The 23,755-nt window shown below is 45.0% G+C and overlaps 1 protein-coding gene across 1 annotated transcript; it reads left to right on the forward strand.

Annotated features, from left to right (window-relative positions):
- The first annotated feature begins 978 nt into the window (after positions 1-978).
- Positions 979-23,535, forward strand: xpo7 (exportin 7). The gene is made up of 28 exons (XM_084934493.1): positions 979-1,081; positions 9,040-9,186; positions 9,998-10,091; positions 10,359-10,525; positions 10,901-10,966; positions 11,618-11,722; positions 12,331-12,496; positions 12,606-12,679; positions 12,762-12,881; positions 12,960-13,106; positions 13,288-13,460; positions 13,765-13,958; positions 14,033-14,138; positions 14,228-14,363; positions 15,214-15,287; positions 15,398-15,478; positions 15,852-15,915; positions 16,043-16,151; positions 16,466-16,572; positions 16,869-16,957; positions 17,055-17,162; positions 17,590-17,672; positions 17,761-17,975; positions 18,071-18,209; positions 18,296-18,453; positions 18,542-18,640; positions 18,724-18,851; positions 19,874-23,535. The coding sequence occupies exons 1-28, from the start codon at positions 1,049-1,051 to the stop codon at positions 19,965-19,967; spliced, it is 3,276 nt and encodes a 1,091-aa protein (XP_084790619.1). The 5' UTR covers positions 979-1,048; the 3' UTR covers positions 19,968-23,535.
- Positions 23,536-23,755: the final 220 nt, after the last annotated feature.

Here is a 23,755-nt window from a genome sequence, read left to right on the forward strand (position 1 = left end):
TAAATGAAAAAATATGAATCTATTCCTTTCTGATTACTTTTGAGCTTACCTGTGTAGATCCACTAACATCCACCAGGGGGGACTGCAGTACCCACAACACACCTTCCAGTTTTATACTAAAACATGTTATCGTATTAGATGACATTGTGCTTCACTGGACTACATCACTGTTGTGTTTAAGATTATGACTCAACAACAGAAATATTTTAATAATCCAGTGTTTAGGACATTCATTCAAACAGCAACAAAAATACAACAAGGGCTTAGATATAATATGACCAAACAAATATGCTAATGAGGTCAAAACTCATCTGAAATTAAACAATCCCAAATACAATCAAGCAAAATATAATTATAAATGTAAATATAAATAATTAGTAATAATATAAAAATCGCAAGTGCAATAAATAAACACAAAATAACTTTAAAAATACAAATAAAATATTCAATTTAATAAATCATACATTATAATACTGTTTTTGTTTTTTGATGTTTTACTATATGATAAGATGTTACATTACATTTGTCCATTTAGTCCATCTATCTATAAGCACCAATGTAAGTTAAAATACTACTACTACTAATGATAATAATAATAATAATAATATGACAGTAAAATTAATTTAAAAAGTCAGAAGTTTATTTAAAAAAGGTTTTCTAATGAGTTTTTAAAATGTCTGTCACTAAACAAACTCTGATTTTATGCATAACTTCTCTTTGTTACATGTTATTATGCATTCATGTCTCTATGTATTTGATTCCAATGTGTTGTAGTGCATTACATTGTGTTGTATTGTAACATAATGTCTTACAGTGTTGTATTAATGAGATGTATAGTTTATTAATCTATTTGTATTGTTAAATTACATTGTGTTGTATTAAATTGTTTTATGTTGTATTTAATTGTATTAAATTGTATTGTGTTATATTAAATTGCGTTCCATTGTGTTACATTGTGTTGCATCGTGCTGCTGGAGTCCTGCCAGCGGCCACCAGCGGGGGCGCTGTTGTCACTTTGGTTACCCATAAGCGGGGGAGTGAGAGGTGCATGAAATGGAGAAAAATGGCGGATCATGTGCAGGTAAGCGGAGGTTTCATGTTTTTGTCGCGGATAATTTCTGTAGGCGGGCGCAGCTGAAGCTGAGGCCGGATCCGAGTGCGCCGCTCCCGGCACGGAGCCGGCGTGCAGCCGGTGCGTGCGGGCGGCGGCCGCGGTGGAGCTAGCGGGGAGAAAGAAAGGATGCGGCCGCCTGTGTTGACTTGTGGCCTGCTGTCACAGCACGGGCTGGAGGCTAGCCGCTGCTAGCAGCCAGGGGAGGGCTCGGGCTCCGGGGCGAACAAGGGAGTCTGCGGGCTCCGAGTGTCCAGCCTGGTGAGTTCCGGCGTCCGTGGCCGTCAGAGGCGAGTAACCGGAGGGCGAGCGGCGGGAAAAATCGATGTATTTCAGTGAAGTAAACAATGAAACAGGCGGTTAGCTGCAGACGGATAGCTGCCAGGCTAGCACGCACGGTCACCTGGCGCCACCGGGAACCGCCGTAAACACGCTTATCCCGGACGGACCGACGGACCGGGCGCGGTACCCGGAACTTCTGTCCCGGAGTTCCAGGTTTTTGTGTTTTTATTCACGGCTCGCTCCGGTAACGACACCCTGCCATGCAGCAGGCTAGGCTAACGTTAGCATATCCACACGTCAACTTCTCCCGCCCGAGCGTGTTTGAAAACATGACCTGGTCTGTGTGAGCGTTAGTCGGTGAAACAGGGCGACGGTACTGGGCCGGACCCGCGAGGGGCTCCAGGGTGAGGACAGCGGGTTTTTTTTACCCTGGTGTGGGCAGAATGGAGCGGCAACTAGCCAAGGCGCTGTGCTCCGGCACATGTTTGGGAAGCCGAAGGGGGAGAGGGATGAAGTTCAGCTGCTCTGGACTTCCTCCACGATGCCCCTGCAGGGAACTCTGTGAGGAGACTGTGGAGACTTTGTGCTGAGGGACAGGTGAAATCCAGACAGGTGAAGCCAGCTTTCGTTTTCTCTGCTGGTCACATGAGCTGTGTGTGACATGACATAATATATTGTTAATTGCGCACAGCATGCATGAACTATGAGGAGAAACTCATCCGATCCTCTCATGTTAGCGGCTGTAACAGCTCGTTATTATTGTTTCTGCTTTAGAGTAACTTTAATCAGTTTATCTGTGATCAGCTTTAATCCCAGGAAGGGTGGTACGAACTCAGGTGGGGCACAGATTCACTGAATGTGGTCAAAGTGGAACATCTCAGCCTGATTTCATTAATATTTCAATAATTTACCATGTAATCAAACGTTCAGGTGAGTTTCTGAGGGATTCTGGGTAAACTTGTGACGATGATTTCAGGTTTTTCAGTCTCATCTCTGGTCAGAATACTGAGGAGAAAATATTTATTAGTGATAAAAATGATAATATAAATTATTCTGGCAGCTATTTTCATGGTTATACAGATTAACTATAAATTCAAAGACATGAAAACAGCAAACTTTATAAAAACAGCTTTAAGTTAGCAGATTTAACCTAAAATAAACTTTTTAAAATAAACTTTTTAAAGCTTTTTTTTTTTTTTACCTAGAAATGACACTTACTCCATCACCTACTCCCAGGTTTATGATCCTGTGAGTGCCATAAACTGTCTGATAATCCAGGTGAAAGTCTTCACTTATGTAATGGTTATACTGGTACCACTGAGCTGGATGTAGCTCATAAATTCATAATTAATAATGTGCCAGTAAAGTAAGAGAAGGGCCTCACGTCGGGCAGTTCTCGTAGCTGGATTAAGTTGAATTTCTGTGATTCTGACACACAATAAGCCCAGATCCTTGTTTTTAAGTATTTTTAGGTGAAATCTAACAGAAAGCAGACTTAATGATTTTTAATGATTTTAAATGACTGAAAACGAACCACTTAAGTTCTTTCTGGTGTTACTGAGACAGTTTTTGGTGGAATAAAGATCAGGCTGATATTTACTGTTCGTATCCACTGTGTGCTGTTTGCTTTCACTCAGCCGTTTGTCTCCAGACTGATGATCATGTGGCTGCCTTGTTCTGATGGGGGGTTGTTCACTTTCCTCACTGTAATAAAATAACATTCATGTGTAATTTTTAAAAGATCATCTCACGTTAGAGCATGAGCCCACACACCTTCATTCCTGTGATCAAACACTAACTTTAGTCAGTTCAGCTGTTATGAGCTGTCATCCAATGATGATGTGATGTGGCGAGTCGAAGGCCAACGGCATGAGGTCAGAGTCACCCGCCCGAGTCTAAAAAGTTCACGTTAAAGTCCAACGTTTACCCTGGTGTTCCTCACGCAGTCAGGCTGGAGTCAGTACGCAGCAGGAAAAGAGATTTTTGCTCTTTAGCTCCATAAAACAGTTTCTAATGTTTGTGTAGTGACAGCAGATGATGATGGAGAGGATTTTTCTTCAGACATTTCAGGCACTGAATCGTCTGTTTTTCATACACCTGTGTGTTTATTTGAATAAAAAGGGGTGGTCTGTATTGACAGCCGTGCTCCTGTGATGTTCAGGACTCCTGCTAATGATGATTAAATGTCCATCTGGTAATCTTTAGATAATAGCTGATCAGCCGTCTGCTCCCTGACGCCTCCCACAGGTTCTCTGTTTATGGAGATAAGCTGCAGACCAAAAATCACCTCCTGAATATTTAATGATTCGGGAGGTTTCAAAGGATATCCCTCCATTATGTTTATTATGTTTCTGTACACATGGGCCATCGTAGCTCGAGCCTGCAGAGCCGTCAGGAGTTTATAGAATATAAAATACGTTAATAAATAAAAAATCTGCTCTCAGGTTTCGACTAAACCTATTCCTGTGAGGTGAGGTTATTATTTATTATCTCTGTTTTCTGATGCTTACCTCGGTCTAAGCAGAGACTCCCCAGCTCTCTCTGTGGGACGCATCCTAGTCAGGTGCTGCATCTCCTCAGCTGGAGGAGGAGCGTCTGTGCTACGAGCTTCTCCCCAATGACCAAATCTGCCATCCTGTCTCTGGTCTCTGAGGGAGCTCCAGGGGTCAGATCACCTCCATCCTTACACCTGCGATCGTGTCAGGATCACACCCGACCTCTATGGCGCCTCCATGGGACACTGTGTGTTTCCAGGTGGATTAAATGATAGAAGTAGTTGCATATTTGTGAAAAAACCACGACAATGTTCAGTTTAAATACAGGTTATTTAAAGTCTTTGGTGAACACGGCTGCTGTTTGGACGCTTCGGTTGTTTTTGTAACTCACTTTTATTGAAGTGACTCTTCATAAGTTTAGATGAGGAATAAACAGTTTCCCGAGTCTCGCGTGCAGCTGAGTGTTTTATTCAGTGGTTTCATTCTGACTGGTCTGTGTGCTGTCAGCAGGGAGGTCGATGCTCCTGCAGCATCACCAGAGGAGGCTGAGATGTTTCTCCACTAGCTTACCTGTAAAGCTTCAGCCTGAAGCTTGGCTCACTGGCTGTTGGTGTTTCTGAGGTGGGCTGGACTCTCCTGAAGCCATAAAGAAAACACCTCTGTCCTCCTCCCACACCTGCACTGACACAAAGTTTGGTCTCTTTCAGCTGTTGCAGCATCTCATGGTCACTGAACCGGTGATGAAATCATCAAACCTGTGTGCTCGTGTCTCCAGCACGGCCGCAGCATGTTTCTAAATGATGAGCTAAAGCGTGGCCAACCCGACCTTTCAAACTGCCACAGTTACAGTTTTACAGAGTTGCGGTTTGACGCCAGAAAAAGCTCAGACACAGATAAATTCAGATCTGTGACGTTCATGCTGCTGCTCGCAGGCCTGCAGCTGGACTCAAGCTCCCAGTACCAACCCTCTAAGTCAGATTTACCTTCACACTTACCTACAGCATTTACAAATTTGGGGTTTATATCTTTATTATAAAACTAAAAAACAAATGCATCCTTCTGTTCTGCAGTTTTAGACGTCCTGAATATAATAAAGAAGAATATTGTTGAAGGAGCTTGCAGGGTTACGACCAGGAAGTTAAAGATGTGCTTTCCTCTGGTTATCATCGCTTTAGGATTAAGGTTATTAGAAACTCTTTGAGCAGACGGTCGAATAAAAAGAGACCAACTGTGTTAAGAGTTATTGACTGAATATGATAATTATGCAGACAAATGGAGAGAATTTAAAAGGAATCAAAGGTTTGCTACTTCTTTCACGTTTGTTTGTGTTTTTGAGTCGTTTGTGACAGTAAATGTGAGTCTCTGGGTTTATTTAATTAAGATTAGACGTCAGAGTCAGCACAGGTGAAGTTTTCCCTGTTTATGGACCAAAACACTGTTTATGGATTGAAAACACAAAGTTAGACCAGTGAGGACATGTTAGCTGCCACTGTAAAGAAACTGCATCCTTATTTCCACATGGATCAGCGTTAAAGCCGATTGATTTATTGATCGAGTGAGAGAAAGTTCCTCTCCAGTCCTTGTGATGGTGTGAAGGTGGAGAAGAAGGGGAGGTCTGCATACAGCCCAGAGGCAGGAAGCCAGTACATTTACACCGTGATGCTCGGGTTAAAGGTTGCTTTATGAGCCAGATTTTAAAATGTTTCCGATATGAGTGGTTTGAGGACTTTGAGTCGTATATCAGGGTGAAATTGGTGTTAGCCAGGTAAAAATAAGGCTCCTCAATCATAACTTTAAAGATTTTCTTTTTGATTGGTTTCTTATCTGTAATTGTTCTGCTGGAAATCAGGAAATTCAGATTACTTCCTCGAAGTCTTTCCTGTCCTGCTGAAAGCAGTTTTAGTTGAGCTGGTGAGAACTTCATTTCATGTAACTGGTCTGATGGTTGGAGGCTGCCGGCTCGAGTCACATCACATTTATAGTGATCCTTTATTTATCAGGTAAAAGTCTCATTAAAAGTCTGTTTCAAAGGAGACGTGTCCAAGAGGGCAGCAGCAGTTACACAAATACAACAACAGTATCAGGATAAAGACGCACACAGAGCTGATATTCAGTCACAAACGTGTGACAGGGCTCTAGACTAACTTTTTGCCATGGGCGTACCGGCACAAAAGTTAGGCGCACACAAATTTTATAATAATTTATATAATATAATGTGTTTTTCTGGATACACTGTGCTTTTTCAGCATTCAAAGATTGATGACACCGTGTCAGAGCACTGGCTATGAATTTCAGAAGGATCAGGCCTTAACTTAACAGAAAAGTTAGCAATAGTTCTTTTCCTATTACAGCTACATCCACTTCTGTCATGCCTAGGCTGCTCACTAGGGCTGGGTATCATCACTGATTTCTATAATCCATTCGATTCCGGTTTTCAAAGTCCCGATTCGATTCAACTTAGCCTCAGACAGTCAGAAATATTATAATTCTGATCATTTATCAGTACTGACTTCATCAGAATTGTGAACATCACAGCAGATGCCTTTGTGTGAAAGTAACTGAGAATAAAACACAGAAAAACATGAAGGAGATTTTCCTGGTCTGGCTTTTTATAGCAGATAACCTTAAAAATATTCTACAATGTTCTGCATATAAAGTTTAAATTTCTTCAGTATTGAACAACAGAAAAATAGGCTTTCTTGTCCGAGGTCATTTAAGTGAAAAAAAGAAAAAGAAAAGAAAAAGACAGCAGCCGACAGCGCTGTAAACAACGGTAGACTGGTGGGTAATAAGCGAATGAGTAATACAGAAAACAGAGATTGGAGACGGGAAACTGTTCTTGAAGTACAGAGAGAGATAGAGAGAGAGCTAGCTGTGCATGAAGTGTGATTTTAATAGTCGTGGAAGCAAAACAGCAAAATTCATGACGACATTGATCAAATGTGAAGCGCAGTTTGCTGCTTCTTTTGCTGCTGGCTCGGTGAATTTTGGTTGGAGAGAGACAAAACCTGCAGCTCACAATCAGCGCAAAAAGACGTAATCACAGCGCGGACCGGACGCATCAGAATCGCTAAGCTCCGACAGCGTGTCCGTCTACGGGCCGTCGGGTGAGAAAGCCGAGAAAGACAAAGTTGATTCTGATGCGTCGGTTCCGCTCCGTGTTTACGTCTTTGTGTGGAATCCGTGTACCTGCTCTCATCTGCTGTTTGGTTGTTGTTGAAATGGTTTTGTGAGCTTTGATCTGAGAATCTGGCGTTTCTGGCAAAACACAGTTATATTTAAAAGTCGATTCAGGATTTAATGAATTGATATCGCTTTATTCAAGCTACTCACCTCCCACTTCCACCTGCACTTTCAACTGGACCACGGCCAATCAGAGAGGTCCCGCCCCTTCCTATCTCTGATTGGTTTAGTCCACGATAGGGGCAAAATGTGTGTCTGTTGTTGACCACGGGGAAGGTTGCAGATTTTTTTTTTTTTTTGCTACCTGAACAGCTGGTCGCACAGGTGCAACCAAATTATTTTTTTTTAGTCGCACCACTGAAAAATTTGGTCGCATTTGCGACCAAATTGGTCGCACTCTAGAGCCCTGTGTGATCAAACAGAATAACAGGCCATCAAAAGCCATCGCTCTCAGTGGGATCTGAAGGTCGTGAGTTAATCTGTGACGCTGCTGTCGCTCAGTTTGATGGTTGTGAAAACTGAAATCTGAGAGTTTAACGCCAGCCCAGAAGTGTTGCTCAGTGGCAGCACGGTGAGGAAACTTTGTGAGGAAGTTGTAAAACCAGCTCCTGTGTTATGGGAACCAGTTCAAATGGCAGAAGTTCAGGTTAGTCCTGAATAATGAAAGTAAAGCATGCAGCTCTCTATGAACCTCTGTGGTCATTGTGTAGCCCAGATCTTCGTCATTTTCACTTAATTACAGAAGCTTTTATTTTGTAAAATAGACTGAAAACAGTTCATTTCATATTAAATCAACCAAATCAAAGGAAACTTCAGAATCAGCTGATTTTCTTTTTAATTTAATTTAATGAAGCCATGAAAAATTAACCTTAATACTGTGAATGCTTTCAGAGTTACAGGAAGTTTGGGAGCGTTTCTTAGATCTGGTTGATTTTCACATCTAAAACGGACTCGGCAGTCAGGACTCACTATCGTCCTCCCTCACTCTAATGGGACCAAAATAAACTTCACTTTTATTCACTCATAAAACTAACCTACAAACTCATCAGAAAGCGTTTGATGAGCTCAGAGGTCAGGTGGCTTGCATCCAATCAGACCTCAGAAGAGTCACCCCCTGCTGGTCGTTAGAGAGAGTGGATGTCACCTGTGAGATTAAAGCATCCAGAGTATGTATCTGCAAAATAAAAGCAGCAGTTAAAATCCAGAAAACATCCGTCTGCAGGCCAGACGCACGGCACAAATTTAAAAATAGAAACCGTTTGATTTAAAATTAGAAACTGGAAGCATCTGTCGGCTGCTGCACCGGGAAGAGCCGGAATCAGGCTGATGCCGACACCTCGGGAAAACGTAGAAAATTTACACGAGGAAAACAAATTTATGAGGAAAACTGGAAAATGCTCTCGTTCTGTTTTTATATTTTTTTTTTGCGGAATATCTTTTCGGTTTAGTTTTCTTAGATGTTATTAGATGTTAGGTGTGTGTGTGTGTGTGTGTGTTACTGTTGAACTTGATGAGTTTCACGTGAAGCTGAGTGTAAGCTGAGGGTCTGCGGGCATCACAGTGGGCGGGGTTTGGTGTTCGCCGCTTATCTGACACCTGCAGAATTTCGACGCACATGATGCAGTGCTCTGTCATACCTCACTCCATGTACCCTCAACGCATCACACGAGTGGAGGTGGCTAGCTCACCTAGGTGGAGGCTGTAAACACCATCAGACCATCAGCTTCCACCTGCACTCATGCCGCTGTCCCCCATCTTTGGCCCTGTCGGTGTAGTTTTCCTAGAAAGTAACCCGAGACGGTCGGAGCAGACGGCGCTCGGCATGTTTGTCTGTGATTATGAGTGTGTAAAGCTCGGCGTGGCCGCCCGTCTTATCTGCTGTGATCTCTGTTTGTCTGAAACGATGAAAGACTCGAGCCGGCTGCGGCTCGCTGATAAGCCTGCGCTGTCTCCCTCTGTCTTATCCAGGGCCTCGCCCAGCTGGAGATCCTGTGTAAGCAGCTGTACGAGACCACCGACACCGCCGTCCGACACCAGGCAGAGAAAGCTCTGGTGGAATTCACCAACAGCCCCGACTGTCTCAGCAAATGTCAACTGCTGCTGGAGAGAGGCAGCGTGAGTACAGACTACAGCCAGACTGTCCGAGCAGCTTCAGTTTAACTTTCCCACGTTAGCAGAGATGATGCTCTGCAGGGTCAGACAGTCCTGTGCCTGACCCTGCAGACTCAGATCAGACTCAGCAGACATGATGGGGGATTTTTGGAGAAGCTGAAAGCATGAAGACTTTCAGTTTTGTGCTCCATCTTTCACTCGGACAAAAGTCAAGTCAGTGAAAAATGAGGTGGAGGAGTCACGCCCTGATGAGGGTTAGCTGAGCACCGACTAATCCATCCACAGGTTCACCTGCAAAAGCTTTACCTCAAGGGTGGGCAGCGTTTCCTCTCATAGAGAGAAATGGTATCACACAGATACATGACCACAACGTGCAGACACACGATAAAATCCAAGAATCCCAACACAACAAATTTTTAAATATTTGTACTTAATATTTATATCATATTCTGTGCTTGATAAACACAAACTGAAATATTTCAAGGGGTTTGTTTTAATTGGGATGGATGAAGTATCGTGTCATCCAGGTGAAGATCGCTGACCCCCCACACTAATGAGGAGGTAACTCTAAAATGAAGTGGAGTCAACTCGTACTTCATATTTATGAGCAGGTTTCTGTAGGTGTGAGGGTTTATTTTAAGATTTCAATTTTTTTCATCTGCCTGAGAAAATGATGGAGCAACCCCTTCACTGACCAGCATATCAGGTTGGAGCTCATGTCTGAAAGGCCATTTCCTCTTCTGTTGTCAGAATAAAAGCATGTAGATGGCTGTCAGAGGAGATAACCTGACCTCACTGTTTTGTCTCCTGTCAGTCTTCATATTCTCAGCTGCTCGCAGCCACCTGTTTGTCAAAACTGGTTTCTCGGACCAGCAACCCTCTACCCCTCGAGCAACGCATCGATATCCGTGAGTATCTCCTGAAAAAAACAGATAAACCCTGCAGGTCAGGTCAGTCTGAGGATTAAAGAGAAGCTAGAGTGATGCATTAACAGTCACAACAGAGATGCACTCATCAAACCTCAATAATGACAATGAAGATGTTTGTCTTTCAAAATATAACAAAATCGATATTACTAGTTGAACAGGTTGTGGGGTTTTCAGTAAAGCAAAGCAGGGTGTTTTAGTGTTTTATTTTGAAAAGCTGCTGCTAAATGTTTTGTTTGTTTTTTTCAGGGAACTATGTGCTGAACTACCTGGCGACGCGGCCGAAGTTGGCGGCGTTTGTGACGCAGGCTCTGATCCAGCTCTACGCCAGGATCACCAAGCTGGGCTGGTTCGACTGTCAGAAAGACGACTACGTGTTCAGGAACGTGATCGCAGACGTGACACGCTTCCTGCAGGTCAGAGCGCTGAAACCCTTCTGTCCTGTGAATCTTGTGTATATTTATTTGTTTAATTTGTCAGAATAAAACGTTTTAAACAAGTTTTTAAAAGTAAGAAGATTCAGCTTATTGGTTGGATCATTACCATGGTGATTTCGGTGCTTTTATAACTGTTAAGTAGGCTCATTTGATCTGGTGTAAATGTGCAGCGTACTTTGATGTCATAATGACCTGTAGTCATTTACTTCTCCGCATGGCTCAAACCTGCTTACTGTTTCTGGACCTGTTTTATTGAATGTGTGAGAAGAAAGAAACAAACAGGATCATTTAAGCCTGGATTAGTTAAACCTGATCTGTGTGCGTTTCTAACTTTTTGTGTGGTTGTTTTTACAGGACAGCGTTGAACACTGCATCATAGGAGTCACCATCCTGTCCCAGCTGACCAATGAGATCAATCAGGTAAGTCACAGCGTGCAGTTTATGGAGGTGTGGCAGATTTAAACAGATCCTCGCGGTGATCGACGACCACAGCAGGCTGAGGAGTTTGCATGTTTGGTGACGTGCCCAGACCAAACTGGGCTCTATACTACAAAACGAGTTCAGCATATCCAGCAACAGTCACATGACCGTTAACTTGTAACTCGCTAACCCAGGGTTCGCTGCACGTTCAACGAAAGTGATGATGTTGGCAGCATCTGACCAACCGCAAAGGGTCATTTGACCTTTCTTCTACAGAACATGAAAATGATCCCTATGAGTGTCACCTGCTCCAGGGATGTTACCAAATACTGGCTCAGTAGAGCAAAAATAAATCAACCTAGTTATAATGTTCAAAAACGTACAGCAGTTTTAAAAACATGCAAGGAAATAATAAAGTGTCTTAAAAATAAAAAGTTCAGTAAGGTGGATTAAAAGAAATCAAGTGACTTGATTCCAAAATAAAATATATCTGTGTAATATACAGTGAGCGTACAGTGCAGGATATTGAAGCTAAACTCTGGAAGTGTCATTTTTATTTATTTTTTGTTGATGATGAAATCACCAGCATTACAGTTGGTCCTCAGATTTTCTGCCGACTCTGATCGTTTTTTTTTTTTTTTCTCTCCTCAGGCCGACACGACGCATCCTCTGACCAAACACAGGAAGATCGCCTCCTCGTTCAGAGACTCCTCGCTCTTTGACATTTTCACGCTTTCCTGCAACCTCCTCAAGCAGGTTTGTTTCGTCCTGTCGGCAGTTTCTCCCATACAGGCTTACATATACACTGCATTTCATTTTTGTACTGATTTCCCGCTTTTAGTTTTTTAATTATTTAAGACCTGTGTTATTTTATTTTTGTTCTGTATTTAATTTTGTATCAATTCCTCAATTTATCTACCGTAACTTTAGATTTATTCTTTTTCTTTGCATGTCCATGTTAGTCTGACGCTGTCAGAGAGAATAAATCTTTTGTCTTCTTTGTGTCAGATATTTAATGTTCATATTAAACATGAGTTGATGCTTCAAACAAAGAGCAGAAAGTATGAAAATGTGATCTCTGCAAGGAAAACATAACTGCTGCCCTTAAGCAGGCTTCCACAAGTTGGCCAATCAAAAGAAAATAGGGGTCTTAAAGAGACAGAGGCTGAACTAAGGCCCATTGTAGGACAAAGAAGGATTATTTTGATCTGTGGATCACGCAAAGCTGCTCTAAAAGCTCATATAAAGATGTATTTTGAGTGAGGCAGCTCGCTGTGGACACTAACAGATCATATTAAATGCCTGAGTGTAGCTGATGATGATGACGGTTTGTTGATGATGATGATGATTCGTTTGCTTTTCAGGCTTCAGGGAAGAACCTGAACCTGAACGATGAGTCCCAGCACGGCCTGCTGATGCAGCTCCTGAAGCTCAGCTACAATTGCCTCAACTACGACTTCATAGGAACCTCCACGGACGAGTCGTCGGACGACCTGTGCACCGTGCAGATCCCCACATCATGGAGATCAGGTAGAGGAGCGAGGCACCCGCCACTTACAGATTAATGTGGTGTTGTTACTGAGATTTACTGCCTCACGACAACGTGAAAACGGTTAAATCTGTGTTTTGTCTTCTGCAGCGTTCCTCGATTCCTCCACCCTGCAGCTGTTTTTCAATTTATATCATTCCATCCCTCCATCCCTCTCCCCACTGGTAAGTGAGCACAGTCATGTGACTACAGCCTGCAGACTGAGGCGTGAAGCTTTACTGTTTGTGTGTGTGTGTCTGGGTGCAGGTGTTGTCGTGTCTAGTTCAGATCGCCTCAGTTCGGAGGTCTCTCTTCAACAATGCAGAGCGAGCAAAGTTTCTGTCACACCTGGTGGACGGAGTGAAGAGAATACTGGCAAACCCACAGGTAACACACACCTGTCTGAAAACACACACACACCTCTGTAGCTTCGTGTGTGTTGAACAATGTGTGTTTGTGCTTCAGTGTTTGCCCGATCCAAACAACTACCACGAGTTCTGCCGCCTGCTGGCGAGGCTGAAGAGTAACTACCAGCTGGGCGAGCTGGTCAAAGTGGAAAACTACCCAGAGGTCATCCGCCTCATCGCCAACTTCACCGTCACCAGTCTGCAGGTGGGTTTTTTAACTTTTTCCGGCTGTAATAGTGTATGTGTGTGTCATCCATGTTAAAAAAAAAAAAAAAAAAAGTGTATGTGTATATATATACACACACACACACACACACACACAATTACATCGTGGTCAAGCAGCAGTGTTGTGTACCTGACTCTTTACTCCTACTCTTCCTCCTCAGCACTGGGAGTTCGCCCCCAACAGTGTTCACTACTTGCTGAGCCTGTGGCAGCGCCTGGCAGCGTCGGTCCCTTACGTTAAAGCCACGGAGCCCCATCTGCTGGAGACGTACACTCCAGAGGTCACCAAGGCCTACATCACGTCCCGGCTCGAGTCGGTCCACGTCATCCTCAGGTGAGACTTAAACCAACCTTAAAGTTAGACAGGATTTAGGATGTTTCATCTCGTTTGATTTTACAGCAAAATATTGCATTTTCATTATTCCATTAATTTAATTAATGCGTCCATAAGATGTACATAAAAACTTAGATGTGTTGGGAACAGATTCTGGATGTTACTCCCATGATGTGTTCGGTGTTTGTGGCTGTGAATCGGTGCAGTGACGCTGGTTTGAGTCTGAAGGGTTGGGTCGGTGATGGCTCAGGCAAGCTTCACCTGAGGGTTTTTAGGGACGAGCTGAGCATGTCTCTGTCCGTAGGGACGGGCTGGAGGACCCTCTGGACGACGCCGGCCTCGTTCAGCAGCAGCTGGACCAGCTCTCCACCATCGGCCGCTGCGAGTACGAGAAGACATGCGCACTGCTCGTCCAGCTGTTCGACCAGGCGGCTCAAACCTACCAGGAGCTGCTGCAGTCCACCAACTCGAGCGCCATGGACATCACAGTGCAGGAGGGTAAGAGCGCGAGCCCCACCCCTGTGCTAATTTGGGGACTTCGGGAGTCTGACGCCTCCTCTGCTTCTCTGCAGGTCGGCTCACGTGGTTGGTTTACATAATCGGGGCAGTGATCGGAGGACGCGTGTCGTTCGCGAGCACAGACGAGCAGGATGCCATGGATGGAGAGTTAGTCTGTCGGTAAGAGTGTGAATGTGGCGAGCCGGTGTCTGGGGGCGTGACTTCCTGTCGCTGAAAGCCTGACCTTGCGTTTCCTGCGTTTGCCTCAGGGTGCTCCAGCTCATGAACCTGACAGACTCGCGGCTCGCTCAAGCTGGGAATGAGAGGCTGGAGCTGGCCATGCTCAGCTTCTTCGAGCAGTTCAGAAAGATCTACATCGGTGACCAGGTGCAGAAATCATCAAAGGTAAGGCGCGCCTCTCTGTAAGCTCCACCCCTTTCAGCTGACAGGAATGAGCAGGTCTGACTCTGTGTGATCTCTCTGCTCAGAAACTGCAAAGTGTGAACATCCAGATAAGTGCTTGAAAGTAAATTGTGGTTGGTGTTAGCGCCCCCTGCTGGCTTGCAGAGCATCATGGTGGTGTTTAAAATTCAGGATGTGGTGTTAGGTAGGCATAGAGTCAGCTGTGAGTCAGATGGTCAGCCTCCTCCTCCTGCTCCTCCAGTGGTTCCCCGGGGCGCAGCAGTAACTCACTGCACAGAGTATATGATTATATATCTCTGCTGGCCCAGGAATGCCTCAGGATGCCCACGAGGAACTCGGAAAAGTCTGCAGCCTCCAGAGCTCTGTCAATCTCGGTTTTGTCAAAACATCGGTCAAACCCGAGGCCTTACTTTTGGATTCAGTTCCAGTACCTGTTCTCGGGCTGGGAAGTCTGGCTGAATCTGGAGCGTTGTTCACACAGTGCTCGGGCCAAATTACTGATTTCTGGCTGGCTGGATTCAATCGATTTAGCGTTTTGGGGCTAAAACTAAATTTAGGGGAGTAGTAAAGTCCTGAAACCCTTTTTAAACGCTGAGGGTGATCGAGCATTCAGTAAAATGTTCAGTATTTTACTGAATGTGGACAGGTTTGATATTATTTTATTAAAATATTTATTATTATTGTTTCTGTTTTCATTGGAACTAAAGTAAAATAATAAGAAGCAGAATTCGGTGCAGACTGTTCCAAACTGAAAACAGAGAAATGACTTACAGCGTCCTCTAAAGTGGCAGTCGTGTGGTGATCATGTGACTTCCTGTTTGTTTGTTCGTAGCTTTATCGACGACTATCAGAAGTTTTGGGCTTGAATGACGAGACGATGGTACTCAGCGTCTTTATAGGGAAAATGTGAGTAACTGAAGTCCAGGTAACTCCGGCAGACCTGAGAGCCGATGTTCAAAGTTAAACGAACTCTCAGCCGCTGTAAATATGTAGAAGTAAACTTTCCTCTCTTTCAGTATCACAAACTTGAAGTACTGGGGCCAGTGTGAACCAATCACCTCCAAGACACTCCAGCTCCTGAACGACCTCTCCTTAGGATATCCTTCATGTCTGTGACCCACACGAATGTTTTCATGTTGATTTAGTCTAGTTTTTATCTTTGTTGTTGTTGTTGTTGTTGTTTTTGTGTAGTGAAAGTAAAGCAAAAGAAGCCTTGCCCACCTGATCTTATCGTTAATGAGGGGCAGCCAATCAGAAGAAAGTTGTCTTTAAATGTTGAGCAGCTTGTTTCAGATGAGCTGAGGGCCTGGTGCCTAATAAATAAGGATAATTATGAACTGTGAGTCATGAAAAGCTACTGAGCAGGATAATGAATCCATCTTAAGGACTTAAAGGTTAAACCAGGCTCTGAGTTAAAGGAAGGGGTGGGGCTCTGGGTCAGCGTTTTCTCCTTGACTTCACTGTCTGCACGTACAGCAGCGTAAGGAAGCTGGTGAAGCTCAGCGCTGTCCAGTTCATGCTGAACAACCACACGGTGAGTACTTCACATTTATCGGAGCCCGAGTTTCACGTCTGATTAAAACGAGTTGAGCTGACACACAAGCGTCACAGACGAAGAAGAAAGTGAGCTGTGATGAACTTCCTGCTGCTGTCTTTGTCAGAGCGAGCACTTCTCCTTCCTGGGAGTGAACAACCAGTCCAACCTGAGCGACATGAGGTGTCGGACCACCTTCTACACTGCACTAGGACGCCTGCTGATGGTCGATTTAGGTACGCAGACACAAACACACGCTGGTGTGGCTTCAAGTTCTCCAGTTTCAGACTTTTTGTAGACTTCACTTGGCAAAAGGTCGCTGAGACACAGATCCAGAACGACCCACTGCGGCGCCCCTTGTGATGAAGAAGCAGCAGAAAGTTTTTATCTTGTAACAACACAAAAGCTGAAACAGGAGAGACACTGGTGCCTGAAACTCAGGAGACAGGAAATGAAGTGTGACGTGGTCTGCAGGAGCCACACACACACAGTTTACACTGGGCCTCGTGTGTGTGTGTGTGTGTGTGTGTGTGTGTGTCTGTGTCTGCAGGTGAAGATGAGGACCAGTTCGAACAGTTCATGCTGCCTCTGACGGCGGCGTTTGAAGCAGTGGCTCAGATGCTGAGTACAAACACCTTTAACGAGCAGGAAGCCAAGGTCAGAACACCCTCACAAACATACAGACACATAAACAGCATCAGTTTTGTCAAACATTTATTTCTGTTTTTGCAGACAGACACACATTGTGTTGCTCGTGTGTTTGTGTTTCTGTGTGTGTGCGTAAACGCACGTGTGACACAGCGATGGCGGTGTAGGAGGGATAAAGAATAAAGCGGTTGTAACTCAGAGTTGTGCTAATAAAACTGCGACCCTGCTTAAACACGAGGAAACTCCAGCAGAAGCAGCTGAGCACATGTTTCGAAACATTGACCTTCCTCCTCTTCCTCCTGCAGAGGACTCTGGTGGGTTTGGTCCGGGACCTGCGAGGAATTGCATTCGCCTTCAACGCCAAGACGAGCTTCATGATGCTGTTTGACTGGATGTATCCTTACACTGACTTCAGATCAGCACGCGGTCAGATCCTGGTTTTTCTGTTTATTGTGTAAACAATGAAAGTGTGTCCTTAACCTGCTCCACAGATACCCGACCTACATGCCCATCCTGCAGCGGGCCATCGAACTGTGGTACCACGACCCAGCATGCACCACGCCAGTCCTCAAGCTCATGGCAGAGCTCGTCCACAACAGGTAAACCTGCCCAGTGACGGAGGGGCAGGTTTAAGAGTATGACCTCTGACCTCTGTGCTGTCACATCCTTACAACGGTTCAGCCTGTGAGGATCCACAGACGACTCAAAGAAAGTAAAGGCAGCCCACTGGCGGCCTGGGATCAGCTATGATTGTAGCATTTTCCCTCCCAGCAGGAGCTGTGGGAGTGTTTTCATTGGTTCATTCTAAGAGTACACACAGTGATCAGCAGAATAATCAAGTTTTAAATGAGGAAGCCGCCTCAGAGGTCTGACACCTAATGTTTTCAGAGTTCTGGTGAGGCGTGACTAATGTAGATGGTTTTCAGTGATGTTTTACTCGGCTCAGAAACCAAAGCGCGTCTCCTTTCAGATCAAATGTAGAGGTGAAAGGTCACTAACTGTGTTTGGTTTTTGTTTTGTTTTCAGATCACAGCGGCTTCAGTTTGATGTGTCGTCGCCAAACGGCATCCTGCTGTTCAGAGAAACCAGCAAGATGATCACGACCTATGGTACAACCTTTGACCCCCACTCAACCGCCTCAAACATATAAGTGTCTTTGTTCTGGGCCGCTCGTCGAGTTCCTGTTTTCTCCTTCAGGGAATCGGATCCTGACGCTGGGCGAGGTCCCTAAGGACCAGGTGTACGGGGTGAAGCTGAAGGGCGTCAGCGTGTGCTTTGCCATGCTGAAGGCGGTGCTCAGCGGGAACTACGTCAACTTCGGGGTCTTCCGTCTGTATGGCGACGACGCTCTGGACAACGCCTTACAGACCTTCATCAAACTACTGCTGTCCATCCCTCACAGTGACCTGCTGGTATGCTCCACCTCCTCACAGGTTTTGGTGACTTTGGAGACGTGGACTCCGTTTAGTGAGTTTTTAACCCTTGACCTCTGGTCCTGTCTCTGCAGGACTACCCGAAGCTCAGCCAGTCCTTCTACTCTCTGCTGGAAGTGCTGACGCAGGACCACATGAACTTCATCGCGAGCCTGGAGCCTCACGTGGTCATGTACATCCTGTCCTCCATATCAGAAGGCCTCACAGCGCTCGGTAAGGCAGAGGCGTTGGTCAGGTTTGTGTGTGTGTGCATGCGCGTATGTTGAAGTTACATCATTGTGTCTTTGTGTGTGTTTCAGATACGATGGTGTGCACCGGCTGCTGCTCCAGCCTCGACCACATCGTCACCTACCTGTTCAAGCAGCTGTCGCGCTCCACCAAGAAGCGGCCCGCTCCCATGGCGACAGATGACCGCTTCCTGCACATCATGCAGCAGCACCCGGAGATGATCCAGCAGGTGAGCTGATCACACCTGAGTCACCTGACCCCCCCACACACACACACACACACACACGTGTTGACACCTTGCTGCTGTCGTTGATCAGATGCTGTCCACCGTTCTGAACATCATCATCTTCGAGGACTGCAGGAACCAGTGGTCCATGTCGCGGCCTCTCTTAGGCCTCATCCTGCTCAACGAGAAGGTAACTGCCGCTCGCACTCGCCTCAGAGGTGGCACCGCGTGGGTCTATGTGCGCTATAACACGTGTGTTTTTTCTAACTGCAGTATTTCGCTGACTTGAGGAACAGCATCGTCAACAGCCAGCCGCCTGAGAAGCAGCAAGCCATGCACTTATGTTTCGAGAACTTGATGGAGGGAATTGAGAGAAATCTACTAACAAAGAACCGGGACAGGTGAGAGCAGGCAGCATTCATCCTCTCAGGTGGTCAGGAACGTGAAAAACAGGTGGAGACGTGAGACACGCTAGACTCAGTCAGGATCGTAGCTTAGCGTTAGAGATAAAAGCCACTCACAGACTGTCACTCAGTCTGTGATCATTCAGACTCTGCAGCAGGGATTGTATGAGGTTCTGATCCACAGACAGGGTTACCTGCAGAAAGCCACACCCAGAAGTAGGTACAAACTAAAGGTACTGCTGTGGACTCGATTACTACTGTCACTGATTTATTACTCACTTAAACTGGAGGAAAACATTTTTTCTTGTGTAATCCTAAACAGCCTGAAAGATATATGAAGACCAGTGTTCAGTGATGTGGAACAGCGACACACCTTATTTTTGGAGACACACATTGCGCATTATAATATAACCTGCTGTCAGGGGGATGTCAGGACGATCGGTGTATGGAGGAAGTCGTCCAGTTACGTTAGATTACGTTGTGATCCCGAACACACATTTCCTCATCAGCTGGAAGGAACTGAATTAGGAAAGTAAAGCTGCTGATGGAGAACTTTCAGAAGGCGTGATGGAGCAGCAGCTGAAGGTCTGGGTGACCTAAAAGGGTGAAAACTGTGAAAAATGAGCTCGAAATAATTTCTGTACAAATATTGTGTTTGTTCGCGATCTATATCTAACCTCAAACTGAGTTTTAAACATGGCTGACGTGCAAATAATGCTGCTGTTTGTGCAGTGCATGGTCACATTACTCCAGTCGAGCAGTTATACATCAGTCTGCGCTGTAACAACCGAAAAATCCTAATGATTCCCACGGTAACCCTTGCCCTCGGTAACTAACGAGTGTTTCTGTGCTGATGCCGCAGATCTGCTCCTCTCCACCAGACTTCATTCACAAAACCACAAATTTATTCTGTAAAAACACGTCGTTACACGCTGGTCAGAAATTCAGGCCCTGAAAGGGACTGAGGGGAGTTGTTCGTGTGCCTGACGAGGTAAAAATGCTCTGTGTGTGTTCTGCAGGTTCACACAGAACTTGTCGGTGTTCAGGAGGGAGGTGAACGACAGCATGAAGAACTCGACATACGGCGTCAACAGCAACGACATGATGAGCTGACATTCCACACGGCCGCCCGCCGAGTTCGCCCGGCCCCTCGACCCGCCTCTCCACGGCCTCCTACCCCTCACCTCTCTGCATCCCCCTCTCCCCCCCCGGGCCCGGATGCCCGGGGATCATCACCCCGCCACGACACCGATTCAGCCCTCCCCCTCCTCCTTTTTGATATAAGCATATATAAATATATACAGATCTATTTTAAAGCCAGCCCGCCGCGCCCGGCTCGCCTGGCTGCTCGAACAGAGGGGGGGGAGGGAGCATGTCTGAGCACTCTGAATCACTGACAGGAAGTGGAGTGCGCCGCAGCCAGAAGAGGCGGCGAGGGGACGAAAGGACGAACGCCGGTAAACGTAGTAATCCGCTTCTGCCTGCCTTGTATAGAAACCACCCGAGAAACCAAGTGTACATTTTCTTTCGTAACATTTTGAACAATGTTTATAATGATCGACTTTAAAAACCCACAAAGACGAGACGACAAACCAACGTGTGATTGAGCTTTTTACAGAGTAGTGAGTTAGTGCACATGTCTGTCTGCGTGGGCATGAGGCCGGAGGGTGGGCGGGGCAAGCACAGGAAGCAGGTACACACACTAACGGAAAGGGAGGCTCAGAGCATCCATGTTGTACATTTTTCTCTGTCTCTGCTGCTTGAAGTGATGTAAATATTCCCGAATGACGGCCTCAGAGGGACCGTCCTGCTGCTTTTCCTCCTCGGCGTCACAAAACCGTCACATTTTGGTCACGGCGAGGTAGAAAAACGCCACCTCCATCCTCGTTTCCTGTTTTTCTTTGCCCATAAACACTAACCTGGAGGTCTTTGGGCTTTTCCGTGGTGCTCGGACAAAATTAAACACCTTCAGCAGACCAAACATCTTTCATTAGAGCCACTTTTATTGTGAAGGCTCGCTAAACCTTCAGCTTAAAGTTGGTCTAATGTCAGCATGTTTGTCAGAGCGTCATAAAAATGATTTAAAGGCAGAAATAGTGATTAGCTCCTGTTTTTCTTGGTCACGTGACGCTTTTTCTCCAGCCATCATTTAAAAAGATTCATCAAAAAAAACCCGTGGTTGTCGTCGTCGTTATTATTATTATTATCATTATCATTAACTGTAAGCTGCAGAACAATAAGCTGGCACGTCATCAACTTCAGTTTGACTAAAGCGTGATCAAAACAAAACTTTACCTCTTTAAGGTTACAGTAAAACAAGCGATCACACAACACACAGACTGACATTTCAACGTTCAGGGAAGTTCAGGGTGTCATCAGGCTGACAGGAGGTCACGACCCAGGTTTGCAAATATAGAGGAAATCCTCAGAGAGGCTTCATCAAAGCCATATTAGTATGATGATGATGATGATGATAATAATTATATTATTATTACTGGAGCTGCAGTGACGATTTTAGTGGCGACACAAAGCCGGACATAATTATCAATCTTCAGTCAGATTTTTGATATAATAATCTGCTGATTATTCCTTGATTAGAGCTTCTGTTGTGACGAAGGGTCATAAAAGTTTTCAGCCTCAAAATGTTTCAAATGTTGAACTTTTAGATATTTTGTTCTTGAGTTCCAGCTTTTCTTTTTCCCGCAATACTAAAGCAGATTATTAACTTGCTCGTTCTGATGATTAATTAAAGCTGCGTTATTTTAAATGATTCATCTTTTGATTTTTAAACATTTGTCAAACATCTGAAGACGTCTCCTTAAAAATTATTTTTCATTTTTTTCCCTGTTATTCAGACGTTATTCATTTATCAGACAAAATGATCTGCAGCATTTCAAACAAACATTTCAGACTCGAGCTCCTGAAGCTGGGGCACTTCCTGCTTTCGCCCCACTTAACAGTCCCCGAGTGAGTTTTCAGCTCTCCGATATCTTCACCTTAAAAATTCTCGTGCTTTCTGTAGATTTTTTTTCCCTTTGTAATGAAAATAAACTTTCCCAATGAAACCAGCAGAAAATGAGGATATAATCACACTCAGTTATCATATTTTCAGTTGAATTAACACAATGAATCATGTAAAACTAGATGTGAGGATTCTTTTTCAGACAGACTTTAAACGGATCGTAAAAGCGACATGTTTAAACCTCCGTAAATCTGCTTTGACATCAGAGGAGTGTCGGAGTGCAGACGTCCTCTAATAATCTGCATGTTTTAACTTCAGCTTCTCGTTGACTCGTGACCCGAGTGTTCATCATGATCACCAGCTGCTGTTATCGGCTTCAGCTCGACTAAAATGGAACCACACGAGCCTTTAAACGAGTCTTCAAACTCAGGAAAAACACTTAAAGTGATCACATGGTAACATTACAGTATTACCCCGATTCGCCTCGACGACTGGTTTAATATTGCGACTTTTACAGGATGTTGTCGGGTTAATAGAGTTCATGTCTCAGAGATTTTCTGTGTTGACGTTCTTGAGTGTCTGACCGACAGAACAAAGTCCAAAACACTGAATCCACTGATCGAGGAAAACGTTTAAAGCTGAGCTGAAACCTCCACAGATCTTCAGGCAGCACTAATTTCTACCAAGTCTCAAGTCGAATACGGCAACATGACGGCGTTTAAAGACTCGTGACCAAGAAAAACCAGGAAGTCAGGGAGGAGGGTCACCGTTTGTTCATCGCCACGTGAATTGTTTCTTTGACGGTTTTTGGAGTACATAAGGTCATAATTTCTGAAATTTCAGGTTTCACCACGTTATTTGTCGTTTTCATGCAGTTAAAAACGTGAAATCCTCTCCAGCGTCAGCTGACTGAATTCACAGAAACTGATGGAGGTTTTTTTGTTTTGTTTTGTTGTTATTATAAAAAAAAAAAAAAAAAAAAGCAGCAGAACTTCCCTTTAAGGCACCCGTCTGCATCGCCGCGGCTCTGCCTTCCTCTGAGCATGGCGGCTGCGCCAGTGGTGACGTCCTGCAGGTGTCGCACGCCTGCTGCTTGATGAACGTGTAAGCAACATGGTCACAGCTACATTTTCCCCTCTGGTAGGCTGGGTGCAGTTTCCACCATTTTGTTTACACTCTGGATTCCTCTGACCAGGTCTCGGCCTGCCCCCCTTTTTTTAGGGAGTCCTTTTTGGCGTGTGCGTTGATGTTGTGTGTGTTTGCGTGTGCGTGGAGTGGAGTGGCTCTCTGTTGCCTGGCGTGCGTGTATGTGGTGTCTCACGGTGCTGCGACGGCTTGAACCCGCAATGGAGCTCAAACAGCCAAGGTCTGAGCCGTTAAGCGGGAAGCAACAAGGGGAAACCATCGAGGCGGGAGTGCGGCAAAGGCGTCCGGATCGGTCGTCAAACCTTGGCAGAAGGTGTACAAAGAGAAGCAGGAAGTGGAGTCTATTAGCAACTTGTGTTACTCTCTACGATGTTGCTGCTAACTGTTTGTGACAACTAGCTCATCTCTAACCATGTCAGCACTCACGGATGTTTATTGAGTTCCTAATTTTTTGGCTTGTGTCCCTGATGTGAATGTGTTGGGTCCATAGAGTGAATAGCTGTTTGAGTTGTTTGGATGTCTGCTACATATAGTGTAAGCATTGTGACTGCAAATAAACCTCATTGATTTTTACCTCGCTGCCTCGCATCCTCTTCTTGATCTCAGGTGATCTACAGCTCGGCACAGGTGCTCAGCAGCAGTGCTGCTCTTTTTGTGAGCTTATGGTCACAACATCAACAGTCAGCAAGACTACGAACCTCCCTCAAGCTCTTCCTCTTTTCCTCCATCTTCATCAGCCTTTGTCAAATATGTCCACTCCTCTGATGTCATCCTGCTCACTGCCATTGAAGAT

This window comes from Perissodus microlepis, chromosome 7 (genome assembly GCF_051167445.1).
Source record: "Perissodus microlepis isolate ML-2025 ecotype Zambia chromosome 7, ASM5116744v1, whole genome shotgun sequence".
Lineage (NCBI taxonomy): Eukaryota > Metazoa > Chordata > Actinopteri > Cichliformes > Cichlidae > Perissodus > Perissodus microlepis.